General features: G+C 36.7%; 3 protein-coding genes across 3 annotated transcripts; all 3 read left to right on the forward strand.

Moving 5' to 3' along the window:
* On the forward strand, positions 97-4,670 carry LOC104793459 (elongation factor G-2, mitochondrial). Its single transcript, XM_010519810.2, has 18 exons — positions 97-560; positions 680-901; positions 1,012-1,133; positions 1,240-1,390; positions 1,681-1,752; positions 1,890-1,985; positions 2,049-2,137; positions 2,275-2,341; positions 2,612-2,650; positions 2,736-2,796; positions 2,888-2,997; positions 3,095-3,169; positions 3,271-3,339; positions 3,427-3,548; positions 3,643-3,768; positions 3,862-4,083; positions 4,171-4,231; positions 4,324-4,670. The coding sequence occupies exons 1-18, from the start codon at positions 159-161 to the stop codon at positions 4,480-4,482; spliced, it is 2,265 nt and encodes a 754-aa protein (XP_010518112.1). The 5' UTR covers positions 97-158; the 3' UTR covers positions 4,483-4,670.
* LOC104793460 (metalloendoproteinase 4-MMP-like) lies at positions 5,281-6,645 on the forward strand. Its single transcript, XM_010519811.2, has one exon. It carries the CDS (start codon positions 5,431-5,433, stop codon positions 6,469-6,471), a length of 1,041 nt encoding a protein of 346 aa, XP_010518113.1. The 5' UTR covers positions 5,281-5,430; the 3' UTR covers positions 6,472-6,645.
* LOC104793461 (GATA transcription factor 2-like) lies at positions 11,096-12,454 on the forward strand. Its single transcript, XM_010519813.2, has 2 exons — positions 11,096-11,479; positions 11,636-12,454. The coding sequence occupies exons 1-2, from the start codon at positions 11,261-11,263 to the stop codon at positions 12,206-12,208; spliced, it is 792 nt and encodes a 263-aa protein (XP_010518115.1). The 5' UTR covers positions 11,096-11,260; the 3' UTR covers positions 12,209-12,454.

Below are 12,911 nucleotides of genomic sequence, written 5' to 3' on the forward strand. Positions count from 1 at the left end.
TAATCGGGTTTAGATAGATGTCGCTAAACCGAACCATAATATTATCAAACCGAACCATAATCAAAAAATTGATATTGATATTATCAATCGGATTAAGTCTCTCTCTCTCTCACTCAAACCCATTTTTCCTAAAACCCTCGTCTCTCTTCTTCATAGCCATGGCGAGGTTTCCGACTTCTCCGGCCCCTAACCTCCTCTTGAGGCTCTTCTCGTCAAACAAACGGTCGTCATCTCCTACTGCCGCGCTTTTAACCGGAGATTTCCATCTGATTCGTCATTTCTCCGCCGGAACAGCTGCTCGTGCGGCTAAGGATGAGAAAGAACCATGGTGGAAAGAATCGATGGACAAGCTTCGCAACATCGGGATCTCTGCTCATATAGACTCTGGGAAGACTACTTTGACTGAGCGTGTTCTTTTCTATACGGGTCGGATCCATGAGATCCACGAAGTTAGAGGCAGAGACGGCGTCGGAGCTAAAATGGACTCCATGGACTTAGAGCGAGAGAAAGGTATCACCATCCAATCAGCCGCTACTTACTGTACTTGGAAGGATTACAAGGTGATGAGATCTTTCTTGCTGATTCTGTAATTCTCGATTTCTTTTCAGATTCGTTTACTTCTCTAAATCGAAGTCTTAATCCTATTGAATTTCACTTTTTTTTATTTATTGTTGTTCAGGTTAATATTATCGATACGCCTGGTCACGTTGACTTCACCATTGAAGTGGAGAGGGCTCTACGTGTACTAGACGGGGCGATTCTAGTTCTGTGCAGTGTTGGTGGCGTACAGAGTCAGTCTATTACAGTCGATAGGCAAATGAGGAGATATGAAGTCCCCAGAGTTGCGTTTATCAACAAGCTTGATAGAATGGGAGCAGATCCATGGAAAGTCTTGAACCAAGTGCGTGTTAAACCTATTGATCATTCTATGCTTTAATTACTGAGTGAGTTTGATCAAGTATAGCTTTACTGGTTGTAACTTCTTTTTTTTTTTATCTTACTTCTCACTAGGCAAGAGCTAAGCTCAGACATCATAGTGCAGCTGTGCAAGTGCCCATTGGTCTAGAAGAAAATTTCCAGGGTCTTATAGACCTTATTCATGTGAAAGCTAATTTCTACCACGGATCCAGCGGGTTTGTGTTATTTATATTCATTATTTTAAGAATTGCTTATGTTGTAGATGGGGCACATGTATATGTTTATATGTTGTGACATTTTTGGTTTTTCTGTAAATTGCAGTGAGAATGTTGTGGCTGGGGATATTCCTGCTGATTTGGAAGGTTTGGTCGCAGACAAGAGGCGAGAATTGATTGAGACAGTCTCTGAAGTTGATGATATACTCGCAGAGAAATTTTTAAACGATGAGCCTGTATCTGCTTCTGAGCTTGAGGTTTGTTCTTTTTTTCGTTCAGATTCTTCGCATGAAACATAGGAGGATAATTCCCGAAATATAGATAGGTATTGTTGGCAACTTATGTTATTTAAATCGTTGATTTCACTTAAACAGATATCAATCCTGAGGGAATGTTGAATCATGCGGTTCCTAACTTGCCTTAGGCATTGACTCAATTTCATTGTGTTATCTTTCATTTCTATCGGCCATGAATTGCTACGTTTAGTTGCTCTTTTACTTGCAGTTTTGTTACTGTAACTGTTTTGGCCTGCTGTGTATATATGCAGGAAGCTATTCGTAGAGCTACCATAGCACAAAAGTTTGTTCCTGTATTTATGGGTAGTGCGTTCAAAAACAAGGTAATTGAATATTTGAATCTAAAGATTGTATTTGCTCAAATTTGGATTACATATTCACTTACGTTTCTCTTTGTCCTGTTGTATATGTGTGAAAAAATTTTCAACATCTACCGTGCTCCCTTAATTTTTGTCTGCAGGGAGTACAACCTCTACTAGATGGTGTTATAAGTTATCTCCCTTCTCCAAATGAAGTCAATAACTATGCTCTTGACCAGACAAATAATGAAGAGAGGGTACTCAACTTGTAACTTCATTTTATAGGAGAAATATGTCGGTTCTAAAGGAATGATTTTCAGGTAACCTTGACTGGATCTCCAGATGGACCTCTTGTGGCGCTGGCTTTCAAACTAGAGGAGGGTCGTTTTGGTCAGCTGACATATTTGAGGTGAATGCTGAACTCCCTCTTGACTATATATATATATATATATATGGGATGCTTTCTGAATAATAAAAGTATTTTGTGCCCTTCTGTTATGCATGAATTTGTGAATGCTAACTCATGTTTTTTGTTTGTTGATGAAGAGTCTATGAAGGTGTGATTAAGAAGGGTGATTTTATCATAAATGTCAATACTGGAAAAAGAATTAAGGTTAGTTCTTGGATCTTAGTATTGCTTTGAGATTAAAGTCATGAAGTCTTGTGCATAAATATATACCAAATTACACTGAAGAAGTAACGTTTTCTTGTCCCTGGCCTGACATTAATACAATTTTTCATCTGCTTCATGTAAACATAATCATAGATGCAAAATATCTGAAGTTCAGACTACTTGTCATCTTTTTTCTCTTAACCCTTGCAAGTACTCCCTCCCTGTGATACTTGATTTTACCTAATGGCTGTTTACTGTCTCTTGATCTAGGTTCCTCGCTTGGTCCGTATGCATTCGAATGATATGGAGGTTAGTTGAAGTTTATTTATGGTAGCTCCGTTGTGGCAGCTCTAGTGCCATGTGACTGGATTCTAAATTCTTATTCTATTTTCAGGATATTCAAGAGGCACACGCTGGACAAATCGTAGCTGTGTTTGGTGTTGAGTGTGCATCAGGTACAATAGAAAATTCTTCTTTGCTCCGGGGATGAAACTCTGATATTGTGTTTCTTGTTGGGTCAATTTTCTAACCTCAATACATAATCAGGTGATACATTTACGGATGGATCAGTGAAGTACACAATGACATCGATGAGTGTTCCTGAACCTGTTATGTCATTAGCTGTTCAACCGGTTTCAAAAGATTCTGGGGGACAGGTAACTACTGTGATTTTTTTTGTAACTAAACAATCACATGTTTCCTTTAATTTCTGGCCTTGAGAAATCTGCAATTGATATATATTTCATGTGTTAGTTTTCAAAAGCATTGAATCGATTCCAGAAAGAGGATCCTACTTTCCGAGTGGGATTGGACCCCGAGAGTGGCCAGGTATCATCATTTAAAGAACGCTGTTACTTCTCATCACCTTTCTCATATTTCACCTGTAGTATTCGACATTGCTGATTCTTCCATGTATCCTTTTGGGACAGACCATTATTTCTGGTATGGGGGAATTGCATTTGGACATCTATGTTGAACGCATCCGCAGAGAATATAAGGTGCCTGACTTTAAGCCTACATGACGTTCTTACTTCATCTCTTCTCGTCACTCGTCAGAATCCCTTATTTCTGGAAATTTCAAACAGGTTGATGCGACGGTGGGCAAACCCCGTGTCAATTTTAGGGAGACTATTACTCAGCGGGCTGAGTTCGATTACTTACACAAGAAGCAGAGTGGAGGAGCGGGTCAGTACGGTAGGGTTACAGGGTGAGTATAAAAAAGAGACTTACAGTGCTTAAATGATGTAATTTGGATCCTTTCTAAACCGATTCACGTCTGGTTAAATTATTATAATTTTTAGGTACATGGAACCACTTCCACCGGGTTCTAAAGAGAAGTTTGAATTCGAAAACATGATTGTTGGGCAAGCAATTCCGTCTGGTTTTATCCCAGCAATTGAGAAAGGTTTCAAAGAAGCTGCAAACTCGTGAGTGGTCTTGTCTTTCTCAATTCTCCTTTCCCTCTTGTTTTGGTTGAGGAAATGTTGTAAGTGATTGTGAAACCCGCAATTCCATTGCAGGGGCTCACTAATTGGTCACCCTGTAGAAAATCTCAGAATAGTATTGACAGATGGAGCAGCACACGCCGTCGATTCCAGTGAACTTGCATTTAAAATGGCTGCAATATACGCATTTAGACTATGTTACACAGCAGCGAGACCGGTGATTCTAGAGCCTGTGATGTTGGTCGAGTTGAAAGTACCAACAGAGTTTCAGGGTACTGTCGCTGGTGACATCAACAAGTAAGCTCCAAACATTAAACCCTTTAACAATACCTTTTCTCCTTGTCCTATTTAATATAATAACTCAACTTCTTGTTTTGTTTTCAGGAGGAAAGGTATAATCGTTGGAAACGATCAAGAGGGTGACGATTCAGTAATCACAGCCAATGTAAGAAGCAAAAGCAAACGATAGACAAATTTCCCCCACCAAGTTTTGAAACCGTTAACTAAGAGTGTAAATGTCGTTGTGTGTTTTAACAGGTGCCTTTGAACAACATGTTTGGCTATTCCACTTCTCTCCGGTCCATGACTCAAGGAAAAGGAGAATTCACGATGGAATACAAAGAACATAGTGCTGTGTCCAACGAAGTCCAGGCACAGCTCGTCAGTGCTTACAACGCCAGCAAAGCTGCTGAATAATCAAAGCCCTCGATAGATAGTTTGTTTTTTCATAATCTTGTTGAGAAGTCCAACATTATTATTTTATACGGTTCACAGAACCATCAACAAAATCACTCACCATAAATTTGCCTAATAGGCTTTGTCAGAAGAAAATCACTATGTTTACTGGGGCCATTAGGTAGGTCATATTTTTTGTTATCTCTATTTTCCACTAGTCCCACTCATCATTTTGAAAATTGTAAACCATCAAATATTTTTCAACAACGAGCCAACCAAAACAAAATCGTTCGAGACAACAACAATAATTGAGATGGATAGAGTCGTATTCACGTCAACAATTAAGAGAATGGGTAGAAGATGCAACAAACAGTCTCTAACAGACGACGTCAGACTTTTTTTTCTTTATAACTTCATCTCAAAGCCACTCCTTTATTTTCTTCTTCAACCGGAGTTGGTGACGACGACATCTCATCTCCCTTAAAATTACCATCATACCCTTCGGTTTAGTTGTTGCTCTTACTCCTATTTCTATATTTTTTTTTGCTTTTTCTCCTATATCCAATATTTGCTTCCTTGGATAGTAGTATTTTGATTCCTTAACATATATGATGCTATGACCACTGAAGTCTATGACCTCTTCAAAGGATAATACTGTTATTTTTGGTAATATTAATCAAATGTTATCTTTTTATATTCAACAGTCAACATCAAATCCTTTTTTTCTTCTTTTTATTCAACAAGTCGAATCCAAATTTTGGTGTGTTTTTGGTTAGCTAAAATAACTTGCTACAAAACTAATCATAAGTCAGTGTATATAACATTTAGTAACCAAACGGTCCAGCCCCCATCAAACCAACATCTTTTTCATATTTATAACATAGCTTTTCCCTCCCCACGCAACTTCAACCAATATCCCAAAAAAAAAAAGAAAAAAAAAAATTACATCTCTTCACTTCACATCACACCATGCATCATCATCATCTTCCATGCAATCGCAAACCCTTCACAACCATCTTCTCCTTCTTCCTTCTCTATCTCAATCTCCATAAACTACAAACCATCGAATCTCGAAACCCAACTCAGTTCACGAACAACCCAACCCCTGACGTTTCTATACCGGAGATCAAACTTCACCTTCAACGGTACGGTTACCTCCCTCAAAACAACGACGTCGACGACGTTTCGTTCGTGCAAGCTCTCTCTCGTTACCAGAAAAATCTCGGTCTACCGATAACCGGGAAACCTGATCCCGACACGTTGTCACATATTCTATTACCAAGATGTGGATTCCCTGATGACGTGGTGGACCACAAAACGGCACCGTTTCACACAAGAAAAAAATACGTGTATTTCCCCGGGCGTCCCAGGTGGACAAAAGACGCCCCACTGAACCTCACGTACGCCTTCTCGCAGGATAACCTAACTCCTTACTTGACACCAACAGAGATACGGCGCGTGTTTAGACGCGCTTTCGCCAAGTGGGCTTCGGTGATCCCTGTTAGCTTCGTCGAGACAGAGGACTACGTCGACGCCGACATCAAGATCGGATTCTTCGCCGGAGATCATGGCGACGGAGAGCCGTTCGACGGCGTTTTAGGTGTTTTAGCGCACACTTTCTCGCCGGAGAACGGTAGGCTTCATCTGGATAAAGCGGAGACGTGGGCCGTTGATTTCGATGAGGAGAAATCAAGGGTGGCCGTGGATTTGGAATCTGTGGCGGTGCACGAAATAGGTCACGTGCTTGGACTAGGGCATAGCTCGGTGAAAGACGCGGCTATGTATCCAACGTTGAAGCCAAGGAGCAAGAAAGTGAATTTGAACGTGGACGACGTCGTTGGAGTACAGTCATTGTACGGAACAAACCCTAATTTTACGTTAAGTAGTTTACTTGCGTCAGAAACTTCGACGACCAACCTAGCTGATGGTTCGATGATGCGGCCGTCTGAAGGAATCATCTATTCGACTTTGACTACTGTTATGGCGGCTCTTTGTTTTCTTAATTGGTAGGTTCGTATAGACTGGATACAATTTCTTTATTAAAAGAAAGGAATATGATTAGTTCAAAGTTCAAACAAATCTGAAAATGTATAGAATCATACACACATAGGAGACTGGTTACACTTTTATGTTTATGTTTTAGTTTAAAATGTTTAAGACTATTCCATTTAACAACAAGGTCCATTAAGATTGGGTTTGAGAAATTTATGGCCCAACCCAATGGATTGCTGCTGATGATGCTAAACTGAGATCTCAGTCGAGAGACCAGAGCTAACACAATTAGTTGGATAAATTAAACGTAATGGTACTTGGAAGAAGTTGTTAACTTTGGCCTACTGTTTGAAGAAATTTCAGCTCACTTCGTTTATACCAATTGTTGTTGTTAGGAATAGGTATAACCAAAAGACACACAGGAGGATTCTTTAAACCCGGATATTGTTTTTTTGGTTTGTTAATATCGTACAGAAAATTCTTTAAAGATTATTCCTCTGTCTTATAAAGATTGATGTTTTACACATTTTAAAAAAACAATGATTACTGAGTTTAAATATATATTTTTTTTTTGACTAAATAGATATTTTTAATTTTAAACCAATAACAATTCAAAATTTTAAATATTTTCAATGATTATTCCTTGAAGTTTACAAAACATCAATCTTTGTGAAACATTTATTTTTGTCTCTCAAATTGAGATTAAATTATATATAAATAAAGAAAAAGAAGAAAAAAAAACTGAAGACATCCGACACATTTTCTTTGGATATCTCTATCCCCAATTGTCGTTGTCGCATTGAAAAGCAAAGTAGGCTCCATGGCCCATAATCATATTAACGGTACGGCCTGGTTTAATCGCTTTCTTCTTCTTCTTCTCTCTATATCATTATTTGGGGTTTGTTCGTATTCATCATTATTTGGGGGAATATTTTAAGTGCCTAACAAAGACTATTGCAATTGTCGTTTGAAACACACAGAAACAAAAAAAAAGTCTCACACTAGCCTTTGGTAACACATAATTGTTTGCATCGCTACGTACTTTTGAGTTTTATTCGTTTTTTATGCACACTTCTAAAAGACTGTAAATATAGATTATTTATGTTTTTGATGGATTTCATACTGCTATATTTGAATCCTGATGATTGTAAAAAACAATATTCTGAAATTGTTTCTTGTGTTCGCAATTAATTTTTATTGGCTTAGACAATAAATATTATCTATGTGCATTCTTCTAACTATAATTGATCATCTTCAACTTCATTGGTTCCCTATATTTGGGGCGGAATCTATAGTTCATTTGACAAATTATTGCTTAACAGCAATCTTTTTTGTTTTGTCACAACGACACATCTCTTATACGTTATCTTGTTTTGTTATATTTACGCTATTATTTTTCTCTATACATATAGATAAGTCGTAGGCTCATCAATTTTCATCGTTAGGTAGAATATTTAAGGTTATGTAAGAGTAAGTCCCATAACCATTAATCCAAATAGACATCAATTAGCATTCTTGGGTTTTACATGAAAAAGTGTAGTTAATTTAGATAATATGATAAAGGAAATTGTTATAAACACTTGAAAGATTAGAAAAAGTAAAGAAGGAGACAAGAGGGATAAAGGGAAGAGCATATGGTCTATCATCTTTGCATGTTATTCGTCAGAAGAGATTATTTATCTAAAACCAAAAACGTCTCCTTTTATTTTTCTTTATATATATTAACTTCATATTCTTCTCTTAAAATTTGACTTAAAAAAAAAAGATCGAGTGTTGTTGAGAACAAAAAAAACTTATAATAATATTCGGTGTCATTATGGGCACATGAGGCCGCACGTGTTCTTGCTGTTTACTTTGGGATCACCGTCCTCTGTCACGTCACGTGATTCAAGAAAACAAAAAAAATCAAAAGAATAAACCAAAAATAAAATAAAAAAGTTTAGTGGTATAGTATTAGTAAGATCAATAATGACATATATATATTCGTTGCTAACATATATAATATAATGTCAATATATATGGGAGTTACGAGCGTTCTTAGTGGTCACTTGCTTACTTCGCTACTAGAGTCACGAGACCACAACATTTGGGGAGTATCAAATCCGTAAGTCAATTATAATAACTATACTACCATCTTTTCTTTTGTTGGCAACAAAACTACAAAAAAGAAAGAAAAAAAAAAGTTTTCAAATAAGAAGACCATAACAAAGTGAGACTCTAATTGAACGAGAGAGACTTTTTTTTTCTTTTCTTTTGGACAAATAACGAGAGAGACTAAAGAAAAGTGTTAGTGCCACCGTACGTCAATGTACTTTTTTCCTATTATTTTTTTTTTTTGTTTTGAGGGAACCATACATATAGTACTCCTATCTTATTGCGGCAAATAGCTAAATTTTTCTTGGGTAAATTATGGTATAAATAGTAAAATATGAGTACATGAAATTTAGCGAGTACGAAAGTGAACCTTCTGAGCCAAGAAGAAGGTGACAGCTGGAAAAGACACTGTCGGTTGTAAGTGAAAAAAAATATTTATAAAAAACAAATATCTCTCATATAACCTCTCGTTCCGTGCCATCGTGTTTAATTAATGCTGAATGTGCAGTGGGGTTGGTCCCTTGTGCGTAGTCACTTTGTTTGGTAACAATTTTTAAAAAGAAAAAAATACATTACGATTTCACCATAACTCATAGTACTAGTATAGTTTTGTGTTATGTATAGTATTTTTAAAATTATCTCAATGTGATCAAAAACCCTAGCAAGCGTCACACGACACGGCCCGTTTCTTTCTCCCTTCTCTTTTAATTAAAACTCATTTAGTTTTGTGTACATTCTTAAAATAATACAATTTTTCGTGCAAAATCATTCAATAGTTATTAATTAATATCTCAATGTTTTGGGAAAATTGCACGGTGTTGCACAACATATTCAATTCAAACATATCAAAATTCATACTTATTACTTACATTCGTATGACTTATGAGGTTCATTTCCAAAAAAATATTCTTTATTACTCTTTTGTTACTTTTTTAATGCATCCTCTTATTATTCTTCTTTTGCAATTTTATGGCCCCCACATGCAGCCACGTTGTTAAATTACCCTTTTCATTTTACTAATCGTTTATTTTATTTTCGTAAAAGATGAAACTAAATTTATCTTTAATTAGAACTTTGTATGGATAGGTCAATTACTAAAATTGTCGGTACGTACCATAAAGCATGTGTTATGCCCTACATATCTTTCGACAAAACAAAACAAAAATAAGTGAAAGAGGGTAAAATTAGCTTAATCAATAGTAATAGACGTTTATCCGCCGAACAACTTTTTTTACTCGTTTTAAAAAAATAAAATAATTCAGACAAATTGGCCCTCTTCAATTATTCGTCTGCAGCATATACGGTGCGTTATTCCGCTAATTAACCTTATTTGATAACACTTCAAGTTTTTTTTTTGTTTTCAGCTTAAATTAAGCTCATATTAAGTATATGTACACACATATTACTTCGACAATGGGGCAGGTTTTTTTCGGCAGAAGAGCAATGCAAATTTGTCAATTCTGGTTTAATATATACAGTATGTACATAAATGAAATAACGAATAAAGTTTCATATACGGACATGCGTATGATTATATATGAAAGAGAAAAGGAGCACAGATATAGATAGATAGTCATAGACCCACTAAATAAGTAAATAATACGTACAGAATATTATAGTACAGAAGCAATGAAAGAGACGTATATATATGATGACTGAAAAGATTTTTTGTAACTATAAGAAAAAACAAAATTTGAAGTTATACACTCATCACTCATGGTCTGGTTCTATATCATAATTCTCTAGCTCAAATGCGGTGATATATATCACAAATGTTAAAAGCGAAGTTAAATGTGGTGAAATTTTGAAAAATTTTGTGATATTTTTCTTAAATCAAATAATAGTTTTGTGTTAATAAATTAGAAACTATTAAATCAATGATGATCGTCTGTGATGTTAAGAATATATATAACCTCTAACTTTATTTCCCACCTGATTGGATATGGAAACTGGAAATCCATAACTATTAAATTAAAAGAAAATGAGATCGAGTAAATTATATAACAATCCACTTGAATCATTGATCATGTAGCTAATCTCAAAAACGTAACCACACATTTCGATCACAGTCTACACCAAAAAAAGTTGCTGAAAAAACATTACTTATACTTAAGCTACAACGTATGTTGGCTTCGTCAAATTTATTTTAATAAAATCACGAGGGGAAAGGTGAAAAAGTTTTGACCAACAAAAGAAAGAAAGAAAGGTGAAAACATACAAAAATTACTTCATCAATTATCATCACCTCAAAATCAACACATCGTTTTTCTTGTTGATNTTTTTTTTTTTTTTTTTTTTTTACTACGGTTTCAATCGTGGATGGGCTGCCTATATTATAATTAAACACCTTGAAAAAATAACAAAAAACACATTCATTCCTTTATAAACTTAGGAAATTAACTTCAATATTGATCATTATAACAATAGCAAGTAAGTGCATAGTTTTAACTTTTAACTCTCTCTTCTTCTTTTTTTTTTTTCTTATAGATAAAGGTGGACAATTAAATAAAATTAAAGAAGTGAGAAGTGAATAAGGTCGAGTCGGTCACTCACGGTGCATGGTCACTCTCTCTGCACGTTCTCTTACCCTCTCTCTCATCATCTCCCCTATTAAAGACTCTTCTCTAACCAGTCACACAGAGAGTGAGAAAGACAGAGTCAGAGAGTCTTCTTCAGCAATAGCTCTAGAGCGAAAGAGAGAAAAGATCATAAGATGGACGTGTATGGCTTATCTTCACCAGACTTACTTCGAATCGACGACCTTCTTGATTTCTCCAACGAAGACATCTTCTCCGCCTCTTCTAACTCCGGTGGTTCCACCGCCGCTACTTCCTCTTCTTCTTTCCCTCCTCCTCAAAACCCTAGTTATCACCACCACCATCTCCCTTCCTCTGCCGATCATCACTCCTTCCTCCACGACATTTGCGTTCCCGTACGTTTTATAAAACTCTCTCTCTCTCTCTCTCTCTCTCTCTCTCTCTCTCTCTCTCTCTCTCTCTCTCTCTTTCTCTCTTTCAAGATTTGACCAATTTCGAAATCGATCATCTTCTTGATTTTTTAAAGATTTTGTATTTGGTTTTGTGTGCAGAGTGACGACGCAGCTCACCTCGAATGGCTCTCGCAGTTCGTCGACGACTCTTTGGCTGATTTCCCGGCGAATCCATTAGGAGGAACCATGACTTCAGTCAAAACCGAGACTTCGTTTCCAGGGAAACCAAGAAGCAAACGATCAAGAGCTCCAGCTCCTTTCGCCGGAACATGGTCACCGATGCCACAGGAATCCGAACAGCAGCAGCTTCACAACGCCGCAAAATTCAAGCCGAAGAAAGAACAATCCAGCGGCGGAGGTGGAAGACACCCGTCGTCGTCATCGGAGTCAGGGGAAGGTGGAGGGATGAGAAGATGTACTCACTGTGCATCGGAGAAGACGCCACAATGGAGGACAGGACCACTCGGACCTAAAACGCTATGTAACGCTTGTGGAGTCCGGTTTAAATCCGGTAGACTTGTACCGGAATATAGACCGGCTTCTAGTCCTACTTTTGTTTTGACTCAGCATTCAAACTCTCACCGGAAAGTTATGGAGCTTCGACGGCAGAAAGAGATTATGAGACAACCACAACAAGTTCAACTTCATCACCATCACCACCATCCGTTTTAGTATCATCACTTCACTTCCCTCGTCGTTACTTTTTTCTTTTTCCGGAGGTTTTTTTTTTCTTTCTTTTTGTGGTTCTTGGGGTTGGGTTTTTGGGATAGTGTCACGTGATGATGACGTGTCGCGATCCTAGCGGCGTTAATCACGTGACCGACGACGATGGGAGCCTAAAAATTCTTTAGTGTTTAAAATCGAACGTTGCAAAATCAACCTCATTTAATTGGTAATTACTACTATAATTTTTATATCTTTGCTTTGCCTTTTCTCCTACGTTATTACTTCAGTCATAACCCTTAAATATATTTTTACAAATAATTTACGGAGGATGAATTAGAAAAAGCTACATTAATTTCCGCTTACACTAAACGTCGTCAGCGTTCAGTTGTTTAGTATATATTATCTACTTGCACCCTTATTGCGACTTCACGTTCCGACCAAATTTATTAGATACGAACCGGAAGACGAAGAAGATCATAAAGTCCTATGGTTCCGGTTTACGAAATTGTGATTTAAGGCCTAAATCCGAATTCATTCGGGGTGCCAAAATATGAAAACTCGTTGTTTTACTTTAGACTACGAAATTGATAAACTCATTGAAAGTTTTAAATTAAAAGATGTACTTAGTGAAATTGGAATTCGATACTAGAAGAAAACTGATTATATAAGAATTGATTTCAGTTAAAATTCAAAGTGAAAACTGGATTTA

The sequence above is a fragment of the Camelina sativa genome, chromosome 6 (genome assembly GCF_000633955.1).
Source record: "Camelina sativa cultivar DH55 chromosome 6, Cs, whole genome shotgun sequence".
NCBI lineage: Eukaryota > Viridiplantae > Streptophyta > Magnoliopsida > Brassicales > Brassicaceae > Camelina > Camelina sativa.

What these genes read in the sequence shown, in the direction of transcription:
- LOC104793461 (XM_010519813.2), top strand. Translation starts at nt 11,261, where the DNA reads ATGGACGTGTATGGCTTATCTTCACCAGACTTACTTCGAATCGACGAC. An exon ending in TCCACGACATTTGCGTTCCC is followed by an intron (nt 11,480 to 11,635) that starts GTACGTTTTATA and finishes TTTTGTGTGCAG; the next exon opens with AGTGACGACGCAGCTCACCT.
- LOC104793460 (XM_010519811.2), top strand. Translation starts at nt 5,431, where the DNA reads ATGCATCATCATCATCTTCCATGCAATCGCAAACCCTTCACAACCATC.
- LOC104793459 (XM_010519810.2), top strand. Translation starts at nt 159, where the DNA reads ATGGCGAGGTTTCCGACTTCTCCGGCCCCTAACCTCCTCTTGAGGCTC. An exon ending in ATACTGGAAAAAGAATTAAG is followed by an intron (nt 2,342 to 2,611) that starts GTTAGTTCTTGG and finishes CTCTTGATCTAG; the next exon opens with GTTCCTCGCTTGGTCCGTAT. An exon ending in TGGACCCCGAGAGTGGCCAG is followed by an intron (nt 3,170 to 3,270) that starts GTATCATCATTT and finishes CTTTTGGGACAG; the next exon opens with ACCATTATTTCTGGTATGGG.